Here is a 17,396-nt window from a genome sequence, read left to right on the forward strand (position 1 = left end):
AGCAGCTTCTATTGACTCCAGGGGGAACTGGCTGGTGCTCAGCACTTATGGAGAAAAAAAAAAGGCCACTTACATAGGCACCTAAAAATGGACATAGAAGCCTAACTTTAGGACCCCAGCTCCGAAAAGGCTTGGACAAAATCCACATGCATACCAAGAAGATGGGCAGCCATTCCCACACCTTGTGCTATTCCATCCTGTATAAAATGGACATTGTGACACACTGGAGCCTTCTGCAGCTTATCAGCAACTGACTACATCACATACAGCTTTCCCGAATACATTGTAAGGATCTCCAGAGTGAAAGCTATATGCATTGTCAACTTCTCCTTTCCCCAGTTGTGCTCATGTAGGATCTACCCGCCCTTCTACCTCCACTTACCACACTCCTGTTTTGAATTTCTAAAATAATGTGACAAGTTAATGATGGCACAATTATCCAAATGTTTAACAGACATGTTATCTAAGTGAATCAGATTGAGATTCCATCCTGCTGACAATAAACATCAATAGCAGAGCAGAAAGTGATAGGCAAATTATCGCAAACCCTGCAATTTCAGTGCTATTAAATTTGGAGGACTAACAGCCCTGAGGCCTGTAAATTCTGAATAAAATAGACCCTTGTGTTTGTCCAACTATTAAATCAAAATGCTACCAACATCCCGTGAACACCACCAAAATGATTTATAGTTTCACTTACACATTGGTTTTATTAAATCCATTCTATTATGTGTGCACCGATGTTTGGTGTCACCATAAAGGAGGTTTTTTTCTGGCTAAAGGATGCAATGGGGCAGCAATCAACGATCAGTAGTCAGGTTTATATAAAGAGAAGGCAGGTTTAAAGCAGACCACTTCCTCTTAGAAAGGACGGAATAAGTGCATTCACGGTTACAACCAGTGACATTTAATGTATTTATTGGTGATCTGGCTTGGGCTGGGTGAACAGTGAGGTTGCAAAATTTATAGATAAAATCATTTTGGTAAAATTATAAGGGTAAAATATCAAAAGAGTGACTTAAGTGACTTTGACACTTCAGAGTCATTTTCAAGCATGATTTTAGCACCTACGAGGCTAACTTCCACTGATTTTCAATGAGACTTGGGCTCTTGAGTCTCAGTCACTTTTCGCAGTGAGACTTGCACTTTAAGGCTGGGAGCTTTTGAAAATTTTGCCTAAAGCACAGAAACCTGCGGGTCCATCTACATCTGAGCTGTGAGGTAGGATTCCCAGTTTGCATGCACACACCAGCGCTAGCTCTGCTCAAGCTAGCACCTGAAATAGCTCTGTTGGGCTAGCTGCCTGAGCACATACCCAGGGGATCAGGCGGGATTTTACCTGGGGTGGCTAGCCTGAGCAGCCACCCACGCCCACCATGGACACACCGCTATCTTTAGTCACTAGCTCCAAGCGCCCAGCTCAAAAGGTAGATATACTCTGTGAGGAAGTTCAGAGAGTCCTAACCAGTCTAGGGCCACAAGAAGCATAATAGAAGATGAAACTCAGTGTTGACAAATGCAAGGTAATGCATTTTGGAAAGAATCATTTGAATTGCTCATACACATGACCAGGTTTTAAATTAAATGCAACTACTCTGGGAAAGAGATCTGGTTGTCACTGCGGACAGCTCCGTGAAAATTACGCCTCCTTTCAAGCAGCTGTCAAGAAAGCATGCAAAATTTTAGGATGCATGAGGAATACATGGAAAGTATTATTACACCGTTGTAGAAATCAATTGGATGTCCTCACCTGGAATGCTGTGTTCAGGTCTCTGTACCCTATCTGAAAAAGGATATAGTAAAAATAGAAGGGGTACAGAGGATGAAAGCGATTCGAGTCCTGGAAAGATTTCTGTATGAGTAATTGAAAAGATTGGGATGTAGTTTAGAGGAAATGAATGAGATGGGACATGGCAGAACTATACACAATAAAGAAAGCAGATCAGATCTGGTACAGTCATTCAACTGTTCTGTTCGTCTCCTACCTGCAAGCAACCATTCCACTGACTGGAACAGAGCTGAAGCATGAAGTTGTACCTGGGAATGGGGGGTGGGTGAAGGGACCCTTGCCATGCCGGGACAGGACAGACAGAACTCTCACACATTGTGTCTGTTTTCCTGGCAGTTCTTCACTGAAACAGACATTTGTTGGAGTGTTGTTGTAGCCATATAGAGAGACATGGTGGTTGAGGTAATACTTGAAGAGCTCTGTGTACCTCAAAAGCTTGTCTTTCGCCCACAGAAGTGGGTCCAATAAAAGATACTACCTCACCCACCTTGTGTCTCAAGCCGTTCATTTCTTTTTTCTAGAAAGAAATGAGGAAAAGAGGCAGTGTCCAGAGTGGACTGACCTGACTTGGTCACAAGTGCATCGTTCACAGCTGTGAAAGGGTTCTCATTAGAAGTCCAAACGCAGATTTCCTCTTAGTTCAGTTCTTGCCGCTGTGGGCAGAATACCAGGAACAGCACTGGCCCATACCGAATATGCCAAAAGAATGAAGTGCCTTGCCGAGGCTTCTTGCACCTGACAGGGAGCAGTAGCATTGACCCCACAAATCAAAAAGTGAACTGCTTGCCATGATGGAGGCGAGAGCATATGCTATGAAAATAAATTCTATATTAGGCATAAAACATGCCTCTGTAATATCAGTGTGAAATTAGGTCAAAAGTAAATCTATGCTAGCATACTGACAGTCCAAACATATGCACATGACACTGGTTACGCAGCACTTCTGGATCTGTAGCTTTCTCATATTAAACATCTTGGCACATTCATGGAAATACTATACAATTCACCTCTGATATTTATAAAAGTCAACAGCTATTATATTTTAGAGTCAGCAGCTCACATGAACCCACAGAATGAGTTACCATACCCCTATGCATGGGAACGCGTGTGCAGTTTTTAAAGTTATTTTTTGTTGTTTTAAATTTTAAAAAAGTAATGCCTAATTTTCCACACTTTCCCAGAGGCATGGCACTATGCTTCCACTGCTCTGAAGATAAGCCAGAACAGTTGCTGCTTTTTCTGTTACTGTAGGATTCAGGCCAAATAAAGTGAACACCCAGAAAGAACTTTTCAGTCCTGAATCAACTGAGCTATGCAGAATGTACAGAAGTCTCTACACTCATAAGGGGGAAAAAACATTCAAGTAAGAAAAAAATTTCACCCTGTATCCAAAACAGAAGCTTCGTTTTTCTATCGTAAGAGGATCAGTTTGATAGTAGTTAACATAGGGTCTATCGTGAGAGGGTCAGTTTGATAGTAGTCAACATGGTCTAAATTTAAGACAAGTTAGAACGCAGCAAGATAACCTTTCTCTAGGAAGCAGTGAGCAATGTGAAATGTACGTTAGATAAGGTGGCTTTCCCATATTTTAAAATTGTTCCACCCCAGAGCTGTCTACACACTTAAGTGGGAATTTACAAGATTCCTTTACCTTATCCATACCTTTTGTAAAATCTTCTTCTGATCTAAGAAAAGAGCTATGCAGCATTGTCAATATTTTGTACACTTTGTTAAAAGATGTAAAAACTAACTGATCTATAGCTGACTCAGTCACTGGCCCTTCTCAAAAAATTGCATTTGTGAACAAGTCAGTTCAGCTCACCCTGGACACTGCCTCATTTCTCTCTAGAAAGAATCATATAGTAGCACCCTTGCAATGATCTGCCAGAGCAGCTTCAAGAAGTAATACAAACTTGCTGCACCTCTGCAAAAGGAAGGTCTTTCACCATGCTTGTCAAAAAACCAGCTGGCGAGGACAAAGGAGAGACAAATCTTTTCTGCAAGAGAGTTATTTGCAAATCAAGTTTCTTTAATACAGCCTCTTTAATTACATAATTAAAGTTTTTGTACCAGAGACAGCACTATTTGAGAGCTGCTCAGCAACAGGAAGCTATCCATTTCTTGGCAAGTGTGGGTTCCTTTTGCCATAAAGCCCATTTCTGATGTGTAACTGAGAAGCGCATATTTACATCTTAAGGAGGTGATGATAAACCTGTTTAACTTGGGTCCCTGTGACCCGGAAGTCCTATTTTTGTTCCACCAAGCTACGTTTTCATGTCGCCATTTGAGCTTTGGCACGAGCATAGCTCTCTTTGGCAGCCTCGAACATTCCAGTCCCAAGGCTTTAAATCAAATATACTTAAGTCCGCTCACATTTTTCAAGGTTATTAGTGAAACCTAGCAGCTGCCCTGTTTTAACTTTATTTTGATGGGACATGTTGAGCTTCAGTCATCATTAAATGCCTTCTTAAGAACACACATTCCTAACGCTGCACCTTCTCGTCAGAGGTCATAAATGACCTGATTTTCAAAAGGTGCTGACCAGCCATAGAGTCCCATTTATTTCACTGGGAGTGCAGAATGCGCAACAGTTCTAAAAACAAAACAAAAAAATATTAAGCCATGAACTGGTTGCTACATGACATTTAATCAAGTACTAGTGCAAGTTTATTTCTTCGACTCCATAATCTCCCTTCTACTTGAGAAAGTCTTTGGATCCATCCAAGCGATCCTAGGCAGAGCGAGAGGAGAGGTTCTCATATTTAAGCCCAACAGAACTGTCATTGCAAGCCACAACTCTGTCCCCATCCCAGTTTCTTTGCCGTCAGTTAGCCGAGCAGGTTAAGGATACAAACAAAAATGTACTGGAATCCTTGACCATCAGGTCACATCTCCTTAAACAGGGCACAGTTCTAGCACAGAAACAGAGCAAAGGCATGGTCTGTCTAGTTCAGCATTCTGTCTGACAGCGGTCAGTATCCGCTGCTTCAAAGGAAGGTGCAAGAAATCCCGCAGACCACACTCAATTTCCTTCCATTCCCCATCTGTTAGAGCCTAGCTTATTATCAGATTCCCATGGAACTGGCAAACTATGTTTGTACATGAAAACTGGTTAAATCAAATTCTAACTACCATTACAATAGGATGTCTGGGTTTGGAGAGGCAGAGAGAATATTTGAATGGATTACGGACATACACCTTCAGTCCTATCCAGGTGGAATTTTCATCGTCCCCAAACCAGCAGCCACCACCAAACTCGTGGAACAGATAAAAATGTTTCTGACGTTGCTAACTGAAATCCAACTCTCTACAGCATGCAATGGGTCACATACGCCGTACATTACTATTAAATATTTATGCTGTAGTTGTTTCCAATAACCAAGCAGGTCAGGACCTCATTGTGCCAGGTGCTGTACAAACATGTGGTAACAGCATTGAAAATAAAGTACAGTCAGTATTTAATTCTTCCTGTTTTGGTAGCCTGTACATTCCAAATCCTTTTTCTTTCTCTTCCTAATCTGGTATATACAGTTGCTTAAACAACATTATTATTTGTAAAAACCAATCCTAATTAGTTTGGCTTTGAATAAAGAGGGTAATTATTTGAAAATTTATTAACTGCTGCTTGGCCAGTGAAGTTTTCAGATCAAATGACATGGTGAACCTACTCCTGTTCAGTGATGCAGCAATTTATATTACTGATCGGTCATTAAAACCTCTGGCACAAAACCGGTTGTGTTTTCCAAGCCAACACAGTGTCCAGGTGTCAAATTTCAATCTCTGAGTATAAATTAAGATATTAATGGTGTTTATCAGTAATAAAAGACTCGCTTGTACTAAATTAAGCTGTTCCTAATATAGTACAAAAATAAGTGGGCTCCTTCCCCACACACTGCTTTTAGTTTTACTTTAGAGAACCAGGTAAAGACTCTGAAGCATAAATAAAATACATGCTGGAGCAGCCTAACTGTTAACTCTTCAATGCTCTTTAACAGAAGCATTCTAGAAACTACAGTGTTTGCACTATGTATTTGTCTCAATATACAACGCACAAGGGAGTTCCCTGTATTTACCTATTATTGTACTCAAACAAAAACAAAACAAACAAACAAACAATCCTGCAAAAGCACAACAACAAAAGGAAACATGATAAAAACCGTTTGCTCTTTGGTAAAGCAACCATCATTTTCTCCACCACTAAATTATTTAGATAGGAAATAAATGGTCAAGTTAGCTTTTGTATGAATTGGAAATACCTTTCTCTACATCCACATCCTTCGTGCTAAGCAATGCATGCAAAAAAGCCTGAACCACACATGGCATGCATCATTGCATGCCACCACTACTTATTTTGATAGATCCTTTTGGTGTATTGTGCGGTTACAAACCGAACTGAGCAGGAATGGAATTAAGACAACACTGCCATATAAACATTACTGTTTGTTAATCTAGTGTACCCTTCAATGGTTCAAAAAAAAATGACTCAGTATGCATAAATGGTTCTTTCCTTGCCTTTGCTTGAACGTCGTGTGCTAGTTAGAATCACTACGTACTCAGCTTGTGCTTTGAGATAGCAGATGGATTCTGTTTTTGAATATACAGATTTGCCCGAGCCATCAAAGTTTCATATTAAAACAGGCAATTTATTAATAAAACTAAAGCACTCTGACAAAAGAAAAAGGAGAGTTCAGAGTTATTAGTAGAGTTTCACTGAGAGGCAGGCTCAGTATACCTTGCAATAAAAGTATCTATTGGTAGCAACAAGCATTCAAGGCATATAGCCAAACAAGTCAATGGCTGAACTTCCAGATCACTAAGGAACAGACACCTACAGCCATGAACAGCTTCCATAAACCCCTGCATCTCACTATGCTCCCCATCTCCTCTTGGAGTTATCACTCAATGGCAGGCCGTAAATTTATCTTGGGGCCACTCTGTTTCCAAGGGTTTCAGAACAAAGAGAAAAAGAAACAACTCCAAGAGGTTCATCCCCTACATCAGCCACCTATCAAGCCTGTGGTCAGTCTGGCAGGAAAAAGAAGTATAGATGTGAGAGGGAGACACAATTGCTGGCCACTGTGGGGAAAGGAAAGGAAAGGGAAGAGAAAAGCCATTAGCTTTTGGACTCACTCTGGGTTTATAAGCCTATATTTGAATATGCAGATGACAGAACAAGGAGTAATGATCTCTAGTTTCAGTGGGGGAGATTTAGGTTGGATATTAGGAAAAACTTTTTCACTATGAGGGTGGTGAAACACTGGAATGCGTTACCTAGGGAGGTGGTGGAATCTCCTTCCCTAGAAGTTTTTAAGGTCAGGCTTGACAAAGCCCTGGCTGGGATGATTTAATTGGAGATTGGTCCTGCTTTGAGCAGCAGGTTGGACTAGATGACCTCCTGAGGTCCCTTCCAACCCTGATATTCTATGATTCTATGTGGGGATGAGAACCTCAGTGAAGAGTCCCACATGACTCACTCACATGGGGGAAAGAATTAGGAGCTCCCATCTAGAAGCCACTCACAGGAGCGTCCATCTCAGGGACCACTGCACTCTTTAGATCTTCAGCCACAGACCAGCCCCCTAACAACCTGGTTCTCTTTCTTTTGGATATATTCTTAAGTCAGACATCAAAGAATCTCTCTTCTGCAATGCGGGACTAGGCACTCAGTCTATGGTGACGATCCAGTCAACATCTTGACATCAACTACACGTGTCCTATGCCAACGAAACATGACCTCTATAGAGTCAAGATAAAGAACAATTAATTATTCACATAAATAGGATGAAAAAGGGCACTGATCTGCCAATTCAGAGAGAGAATCTTCTGAAGTGCCTAAATTATTTAGGAGTACAAGTCCCATTGACTTTGAGTCAGACTCCTAAGTCACTTTTGAAAATAGCACATAAGTATTTTTGAAAAACTTAAATCATCAGCTTTTAAGATGAGTAATGACGTAGATGGTGAGATTTCTTCAAATCTTCTTGCTGAATATTTCATCTGAATTTTGGATCCATACCATAATCGTGATCAAAAACAGTGATCCAACCACTGAAAAAAAAAATCAGTGAATATCCAATTTCAACAAAACAGAAATCGTTTGTTGGAGAGCGACCAGTGACTAAGAAATGTAACTGAGCAACAGCATTTATTTCAGAGTAACAGCCGTGTTAGTCTGTATTCGCAAAAAGAAAAGGAGTACTTGTGGCACCTTAGAGACTAACCAATTTATTTGAGCATGAGCTTTCGTGAGCTACAGCTCACTTAATCAGATGCATTTATTTCAACTCCTGTATTCAAAGCCCTGAAATGATAAGGGTATTTACTAGCCACCACCCAACAGGAAAAAATAATGGTGTTCTTTCTCGTGAGTTACTGCAACACCCTCCACACCTCTTGGTTTGTTTTTTGTTAGCAGGTGAGAAAGTTCTGCAAGACAAATGTTGACGCAGTCAATAAGTGCTTCCTGTCAGTTTCCACTTCTCTGGTGGTGGTCACACCTCTGAGCTGCACACGCTCATACAAGCCCTAAATGAGAATTTCTCCATCCTTTGTTAGAGACAACGTGGGTGAGGTAATAACTTTCATTGGACCAACTTCCTTTGTTGAAAGAGACAAGCTTTCAAGCTACACAGAGCTCTTCTTCAGCTACTGTGACACTTTGAGTACCTTTCCGAGACCTGGAGAAAAGCTCTGTGTAAGCATAAAGCTTGCCTCTTTCTCCAAGAGAAGCTGGTCCAATAAAAATTACCTCCCTCACTTCTTTCTCTCTCTCTCTCTCTCTCTCTCTCTCTAATATCCTGGCACCAACATGGTGACACCACCACCCTATCCTTTGGTTTCCTTTTAAAAGGACAGCAATATTCCAGACACATAGACCTCACAAGAATAAACATCTACTAAGGACACCATTTTTCCCATTTCTCTGTTTTTTCTCAACCATCTTTGAGCTGGGGTGGGGATAAGTGTCCAGTTAAATCATTTTAGGGGAAGTCAGCCAGCATGTAAAACACAGCTTGGCAAGATGGAGCCACTACAAGTCACTATTTATGTGAATGAACCTTTTGTAGCTGGTATACATGACCCTATAATGGATTTATCAACATGTTCTTCATGGAATAGGACAACAGCTCTGGGGCAGGATATGCCATCATGTAAAAGACTGAAAGCTCCCCAACTCAGCTTCTGTAATGCAAGAAGTTTTAACTCCCTGGCAACAGCATCCCCAGACTCCTTCTCTTAGATTCCAATCAAACCATCTTAAATTTTTGAAAACCGAGCACCGAGTAACATTTTGACAGATCATTTCACATCTAGCATGTGTAGCTGTCAACCCTTTTCTACACTACGGTTTCAGGTCACAGCTGATAATATGATCTGATCTTTCAGAACACATTTAGCTTAGCGGAGAGACAGAAAATATTAGTTCTTCACCAGATTTTTCTGTTTCATCCAGAAAGACATCTGAGTTTTCTGCTTTCAATTGCTGTATGCGGAATTTAGCACAAGGAGAAAGAGTTTTCAAAGTAAGGAATGGCGGGGGGGGGACATTGGTTTAGCGTTGGAAAATTCATTTTTGTAGATTTTGTAATGAAACAGGAGATCTCATTGCAAGTCTCAGCCAAATCCCACAAGTCAGAGAGCTGGTTCTTCTCCTAGGTGTTTCCTGGAATGGCCATGATGGTGAAAATGCAGGTGCAATGTCATAATACACAAATATTCAGAAATATCCAGCAGAACCATACTGTTCCCCCACCATCAGAGGGCACTGAGAAAAGAAACGTTGGGTAAGAACTCCTAAAGAGCTGTCGGTGACTTATATAAAATGGAGATGCTAGAAAGCCCCATATAGTCTGTCCATTTCTCTGCCTTAGCCAATGTTTGATTGTTCCCTTCAGTATATCATCTAGGGTTTCATTCAGCTTAGTTTTAAATCTTCTCAGGCAATGAGACTTCAACTAAATGCCTTATTGTCAAACTGACTTTAGACTTGAGTTAAAGGAAGCCAAAATAGTTAAGAGCAATCGTTTAGTTAAAACCTTGTCCTTTCAACACCTCACCTCTTTAGAGCCAAACAGGGCCCTAGGAGCTGAAGCGAAATCCAAAGAAGAGAGGGCTCTGCCTAGAAAGCAAAGCCCGGCATGCAAGAGGAAGACAACACTCAGACAACGGGAGTTATCAGAAGGGAGTGAAACCTCTTGCGGGTAATGGATAGAGGCAATCCCACACACCCCACTGCCCTGCTCTGACCTGGGTAACTTAAAAAAAAAGAAGCAGTCTGTATTGTCTTGGAAAAACATTTCTCCGTGCTCCAGGACAATACTTGAATGATGCACAAGACACATGGGCAACATTTCCCAATAGGGACCAAGAGTAAACTTGTAGTTCCCCCGCTGAGCCATTTCATAGATGGTCGTCCGGTCACTTCATCTCCACCTCGTGAGTAGGGTAACCAGGGCATCCAAGCTCCCATTTATTCTTTGGCTTGGCAGAACTCAATATTTTTAATAATATTGATGGATAATATCAATGTTTATTTTAAATATTTTTAAAATTTTTTGTCTATTTAAATTTCAACAATTGTGGGAAATTGGGGGGGGGGGGGATCAGACAATAATTATTTAATGACAGTAGACACTGAGATTCAAACAATTAAAGCTTTATAAGCCAGCTGTTTTAGCCGAAGTGTAAAACCTGCTTTAGGCAGCATTCATTACAACGTCTTTTGTACACATTCAAGTGGGACTCTAGTAAGTTCTCCGCAGGATTCCTTACTTTGCCTATTTCTTAATTTTGATTACCACCACGGGGAATTTTTATTTATTTATTTATGTTTTAGAATCATAGAATCATAGAATATCAGGGTTGGAAGGGACCCCAGAAGGTGATCTAGTCCAACCCCCTGCTCAAAGCAGGACCAATTCCCAGTTAAATCATCCCAGCCAGGGCTTTGTCAAGCCTGACCTTAAAAACCTCTAAGGAAGGAGATTCTACCACCTCCCTAGGTAACTCATTCCAGTGTTTCACCACCCTCTTAGTGAAAAAGTTTTTCCTAATATCCAATCTAAACCTCCCCCACTGCAACTTGAGACCATTACTCCTTGTTCTGTCATCTGCTACCACTGAGAACAGTCTAGAGCCATCCTCTTTGGAACCCCCTTTCAGGTAGTTGAAAGCAGCTATCAAATCCCCCCTCATTCTTCTCTTCTGCAGGCTAAACAATCCCAGCTCCCTCAGCCTCTCCTCATAACTCATGTGTTCCAGTCCCCTAATCATTTTTGTTGCCCTTCGCTGGACTCTCTCCAATTTATCCACATCCTTCTTGAAGTGTGGGGCCCAAAACTGGACACAGTACTCCAGATGAGGCCTCACCGATGTCGAATAGAGGGGAACGATCACGTCCCTCGATCTGCTCGCTATGCCCCTACTTATACATCCCAAAATGCCATTGGCCTTCTTGGCAACAAGGGCACACTGCTGACTCATATCCAGCTTCTCGTCCACTGTCACTCCTAGGTCCTTTTCCGCAGAACTGCTGCCTAGCCATTCAGTCCCTAGTCTGTAGCTGTGCATTGGGTTCTTCCGTCCTAAGTGCAGGACCCTGCACTTATCCTTATTGAACCTCATCAGATTCCTTTTGGCCCAATCTTCCAATTGGTCTAGGTCCTTCTGTATCCTATCCCTCCCCTCCAGCGTATCTACCACTCCTCCCAGTTTAGTATCATCCGCAAATTTGTTGAGAGTGCAATCCACACCATCCTCCAGATCATTTATGAAGATATTGAATAAAACCGGCCCCAGGACCGACCCTTGGGGCACTCCACTTGATACCGGCTGCCAACTAGACATGGAGCCATTGATCACTACCCGTTGAGCCCGACAATCTAGCCAGCTTTCTACCCACCTTATAGTGTATTCATCCAGCCCATACTTCTTTAACTTGCTGACAAGAATACTATAGGAGACCGTGTCAAAAGCTTTGCTAAAGTCAAGAAACAATACATCCACTGCTTTCCCTTCATCCACAGAACCAGTAATCTCATCATAAAAGGCGATTAGATTAGTCAGGCATGACCTTCCCTTGGTGAATCCATGCTGGCTGTTCCTGATCACTTTCCTCTCATGCAAGTGCTTCAGGATTGATTCTTTGAGGACCTGCTCCATGATTTTTCCAGGGACTGAGGTGAGGCTGACTGGCCTGTAGTTCCCAGGATCTTCCTTCTTCCCTTTTTTAAAGATTGGCACTACATTAGCCTTTTTCCAGTCATCCGGGACTTCCCCGGTTCGCCACGAGTTTTCAAAGATAATGGCCAGTGGCTCTGCAATCACAGCCGCCAATTCCTTCAGCACTCTCGGATGCAACTCGTCCGGCCCCATGGACTTGTGCATGTCCAGCTTTTCTAAATAGTCCCTAACCACCTCTATCTCCACAGAGGGCTGGCCATCTCTTCTGCATCTCTTCTTTTGCTCGTTTGTGCGTGTGCATGTGCAGTGAAATCAACATTTACTGGAAAAAAACGAATCCTTTCAATCCTATGTATTCTGCACAGTCTTATACAGAAGTTTGAGCATCCTTAAGAAATAGGGCTCCTGTCCCCCAACTTTACAAGGATCACCTCTTAGAAACTGAATGGGAAAAGACAAAGGGGGCCAAAAAGATGTTCACCCTCTTCCCCCAAGCCTGGGAACACTCTCTTTTCTCTTGGTAGAAAGAACTCTGATTTTGGTTTTTGGTAAAAGAGGGCTTTTGGGAACAGCTCTGAGAGTTAAGAAAAATTGTTTTACAAGGAAAAAATCTTGCTGTATCAACCTGTGTGTGAACCTGGGGAGAGAGGGTATGATCTGCTATCTCCAGTTGGAGCTAACAGACAGGTGAACACCACACAAATGTATCATTTATTCCTCTGTCTGGCTCTCTCCAGGATTCCTGGAAAGTTTTGCCTGCTCGACCAGGTGTCACTGTGCAGACCAACTACGTTTTTTGGGGATGTGTTTAAAAAAAAAAGTCAACATACCGGTGTGTGTCTGTCTGTGCGCCTCCAGGGCATCTTCTTTAGAGAACTGTGCACCACATTGATCACAGACAAACGCTTTGGCACCCGCTAGAGAGGGAAAAAAAATAAAGAGCATATTATGAAGATACCCAGGCACAATATACGTCTTCAGATGATCCAACACAAATACAATCTGTAAACATTTTTGTCAGAGACGATATTGCAACAGGGACCATTTAATGTACAGCAGGAAGGAAAGACAGACACAGACAACTTTAAGGTAAGAGTCTCTGTGCCAAGTAAAACATTGTCAGACTCTTCAAAACACCGCAATTAATGTGGATTTTGTTTGTAATAAGTCAAACCAGAACAAGTTAAACAAGTCTGTATCCAACATTGCTAACTAAAGCAGTATTCCAATCAGTATTTGATAATGCAATACAAATTATCCATGCTTGAGGACAGGATAGAGCAATTCTCTATGGCATCACTTTGTGCTGTCGTGAAAGTGATACAAATGCGGATCATTCCCAAAAAGGGAGGAAACGTTCTACTGAATGGGTCAGTGAAAGATCAAATATTTTACACCTAGTAAGATAACCCATAGATCCCAATTTATCCAGGAGCAGTGGGTCTTCTGCAGCACCAAAATTAAAAACACAACACAACAAAACATACAGTTGTAGCAGCTCAGAAGAACAGCCTAATAATAAAATACACTATTAATATTACATTGCTCTTTACAATCAAAGAGCTGCTTTCCAACAAATTAGATATTTGTTTAAAAAAATCATTAGACATCAGTGACTTTCACCAGAGTTGTAACTGATCTAATTTTAATTGGTTTTCCCGCACTCTCTGCCAATTGTAGCAGTTATTACCAGTATCTAAAGAGGAGAGGAAAGAAAGAAAGTAGAACCATCTGATAAGAAACGTGGCAGAAACAACACAATTTAGTGAAAGGCACAGATATTTCTGTGACTATTAGAGAGATGTGGTATTTGTGGGAATTCTTAGAAAATTGCTATCAACATGCACTGCATATAGTGGGTCAGAGGCTCTAGTTATAATGAGAAAAAAACAGGATGTCTAACAGCAGATAAGTAACTTACAGATAAAAATAGATTAACAATATACACAATCTTCTAAGCATATGCTGCCAGGAAAAAGCTGTGAATGCATTTGTTAGATTTTGAAGTTTGATACATCTGCTGTAAGAAAACTAAATAATGATTAGAGTATTACAGGGTAATCTTCAAACTGGTATGATGTGGGGAAAAAACGCCAGCTACCTCACTTGTCATTTAGACCTTAGCTACATAGCTTCCCCTGCTACATTTGAAAGTGTTCCCATCATGAGATACCAAAATGCTACGTGGCTTATTTCCAGGAATTCAGATGGCACTTCTCATCCTCATCCCATCCCTCCAAATTTAATACGAAGAAAAGTACTTCGCTACCCCCCTCAAAAATACAGGGCTTTAGAGAAAGGTGCAGACAAAACAGGTAGAGAAAGACAGAGGTGCCGTGAGATCCATTAAAGAGAGAATTCCTTTGCCTTTAAATTGCCTTAGTAACGGCTGGCTCACGGGCAGAAATATTTGGCAGCAGTGAAATTAAAAGTGATAAATTTTCTCGCCAAGCTTTGATCGATAATAGAGGTCTCATCTGTTAATCAATAAGACAGTCTGCCTGTTTACTGTGCATATGTTGTTCTCTGCTGCCTTCGGTATGATGTCAAGTTTGCATTCAAAACAACTCAACTGTGCATAAACCACATGGCTGTTCCCTTAAAAAAAAACAAAACAAAACAAAACAAAAAAAACACTCCAGTGACATCATATGGCCGGTTACACATTTAAAAAGACATTAATGGAAACTTGCTTCTTTCAGCTACATGTAATTTTTTTGTTAAGTGTATATATTTTTATTCAGGCAGATTATTTCTTAAGAGCTTCTTTATGGGATAGGACCTGAATACAATATGGATGTGGCCAACTTGACTTGCAGCCAAGCTTACGCTACCCTAGTTCAAAGAGGAAGGAGATAAAGAGAACAAGCAAGGATAGGATGCCAGCTGCCTCTTTCCTCCACTAACAAAGTACTGCTTTAATAACAAACACAGCTCTATTACCAACATAATTAGAAAGGTCAGTTCTATTACAGTCTGTCATGCCAGAGATTACTCAGAGAATGTTTTGTTCCTGGATCATTGACCCAAAAGGCCAGTACAGTCCCTATTGGTACTGCACATGCACCCAATAGCCAAAGGCTGACATCTCTGAGACTTGGGGTAGAACAATCTGATTGCAGACAAATGCCAGCTCGTTCTCAAGCCATTTACTTTTCCTAAAACAGCAACAAAAAAAGCGTGTAGTCCACATTTAACCCCAAGCATATGCTAATTTGTGGCAGGTCTTGTTTTGTTTTTAAAGAAGATGCACTTTGGGGTTCCTGCACATCAAATACAGCAGGTCTGAAATGACTCACTTCTGTGCTTGCTCTCCTCTTCTGGTTGGCCACATTGCATTAGAAGCAGCAATATGTGACTGGAGGAAGAATGCTAACAAGTTTGGGGCAGTCTGAGACAACTTCCTGCCTTTCCTAGAAAATGGATAAAACGATACATGCAGTAGGCAGAAAGCCAGTTTGAGCGGATGGCATGCCAAAAATGAAAACATGTAGGCAGATGTATAGCAGGGCTTTAATAGCCTGATTCTAAGAGGGGCTCAAAACCCCAGACAGCCACTCAACTCAATGGTAGTTCAGGAGTGCTCAGCAACTCTGAAAATCAGGCCATTAATTATATCAGATATAATAGTTTGCCCTGGCTTATAAATACAGACATGCATTATTAGCATTGCAGCCCTGCCTTCCAGCTTCAATCAAGGGCAGTATCAGTTTAGTATTGGCTACCTCCATTGGAGGATTATATCCTGAACTCGAAGGGAAGGACATACTCTTTGGTCTAATAGACGCTTTCAGTCTCTAACTTCCTAGGAGCCTATGATATACAGAACACCTTGTTAAGTTTCTGTGCTGTGCTTTATTAAAATAAAAGCAGCTTTGATAAGCACTTGCACTGCACTGTCCAGGTTTAAATTAATACAGCCTAGTTCTATAAACTTTTCGAAAAGCAGTTGGTGAACAATGGATAGGCCAAGGTATCCTGAAGTATGAAGCCACTGAACAACGTGCAAGGAAAGCACATAATGTATAGCAAACAGTCAGTGGGGCAACAAAAGTGCACAGATGCGTCAAACTCCTTCAAACCCCCAATGGGAGGCACTACCCCGGAAGTTACATCAACCTGATACAGCAGCATCAATAACGTACCACATCAGCTAAGGCAACACAGAAAATAGGTCATCACTTAAACACCTTCAGGTTGTTTTCCACTTGTCCTGGATACCATTAAGACCTGGATGTTTACTGCTCATGGCTGTGAACCTGCTTATTTGCAGCATTCCCTGACCCAAGTATAGCAGTGTTGTCTCTTTTGCCCATGTGGAAGATGAAGTTCTCTGATTGGGTAGGTTCTTCTTTAGTCTCAAGATGTTTATCAAGGGTCAGGAGTAGGTGGGTCAGGACACTGTATGTACCAAAGAAATCTGCCAAAGAAATCTGAACGGGGACTGACCGCTACAATGCTGTATGACCAGGACACAAACAAACCCACAAGGCTGTGATGCTACCGAAGCCTGACTGCAGAGTCTTGTTGGGCTGGAGAAGCAAACAAGCCAACCGCCTCCACCCCATCTTCAAAGGAGATATAACCATCAAGACAAGATGGGAGACAGACAACAGTAGAAAATCTTATTCATTTTTCCAGGCTCAATAGGCAGTTTTTGCAAAGCAACGGAAAAATGCTGCCCCTCTGGGAGAAGTTGGCTCATGTACTTTGATATGCCTGAGACAGAACTACTGCTAACCCCCATATGCCACCCCAAAACCCACAAACAAAAATTGAGAGATGCAACTCGAATGAGAAAGGGAGGGAAAAAAATCTCAAAGACTAATATTATAAATGCAAAACAAGAAAATAAAGAGCTTGCCAGCATCTAATGGAGGGTTTGAAAAATTCCTTGAGATTTTAAAATAAACATCTTGAATGTTCTGATGAGATATGCATGCTTGGTTACATAAGGAAGTACAGAGTGTACCAAAACAGCATACCCCAAAAAAGCATAAGCTGTCAGAACAATAAGTACAGACATAGGGCATTTTACAACAGGCTATGCTGTACAGTTTTATTTACAGTACCTCTTATCAGTCAGGGAACAGTACACTGCCTGCCAATTTCAAAAGGCCAGTACTGTGTGTTCTTTCACTCAAGTAGATGTGTACTCCAGGCAGGGAATTTTTTTTAATCAACAAAACAAAAATTGATGCAGAGCCAGAATTCCTGTAATGTACACATGCTTGGGCGGGGGAAGGGGGCAGAGAGAAGAGAATGCAGTGATTGAGCATGTAAATAGTTCAAGGTTAATTTTAATATGTGAGTCACCAGGAAAAATGTCATCCAACATCTGAGCTTATTATAACAGGGTTTAAAAAAAATGGAGATATTTATTAAAGAGAGCTCTGGAGAGGTCATGATTGAGAGCAATACATCA

The 17,396-nt window shown here is 41.3% G+C and overlaps 1 protein-coding gene across 4 annotated transcripts in view; it reads right to left on the reverse strand.

The window, feature by feature from the left end:
• ZBTB16 (zinc finger and BTB domain containing 16) overlaps nt 1-17,396 on the reverse strand; it is a 175,749-nt gene that overhangs the window by 55,899 nt on the left and 102,454 nt on the right. For 3 of the 4 annotated variants that reach the window (XM_073320753.1, XM_073320755.1, XM_073320754.1), the window contains exon 4: nt 12,802-12,888. The exons of the other annotated variant lie outside the window; for it this stretch is intronic. In XM_073320753.1, coding sequence (XP_073176854.1) covers nt 12,802-12,888 — 87 coding nt within the window. The remainder of the gene's footprint in view (nt 1-12,801; nt 12,889-17,396) is intronic. 4 annotated transcript variants of the gene reach the window in all.

This window comes from Lepidochelys kempii, chromosome 22 (genome assembly GCF_965140265.1).
Source record: "Lepidochelys kempii isolate rLepKem1 chromosome 22, rLepKem1.hap2, whole genome shotgun sequence".
Taxonomy (NCBI): Eukaryota; Metazoa; Chordata; order Testudines; family Cheloniidae; genus Lepidochelys; species Lepidochelys kempii.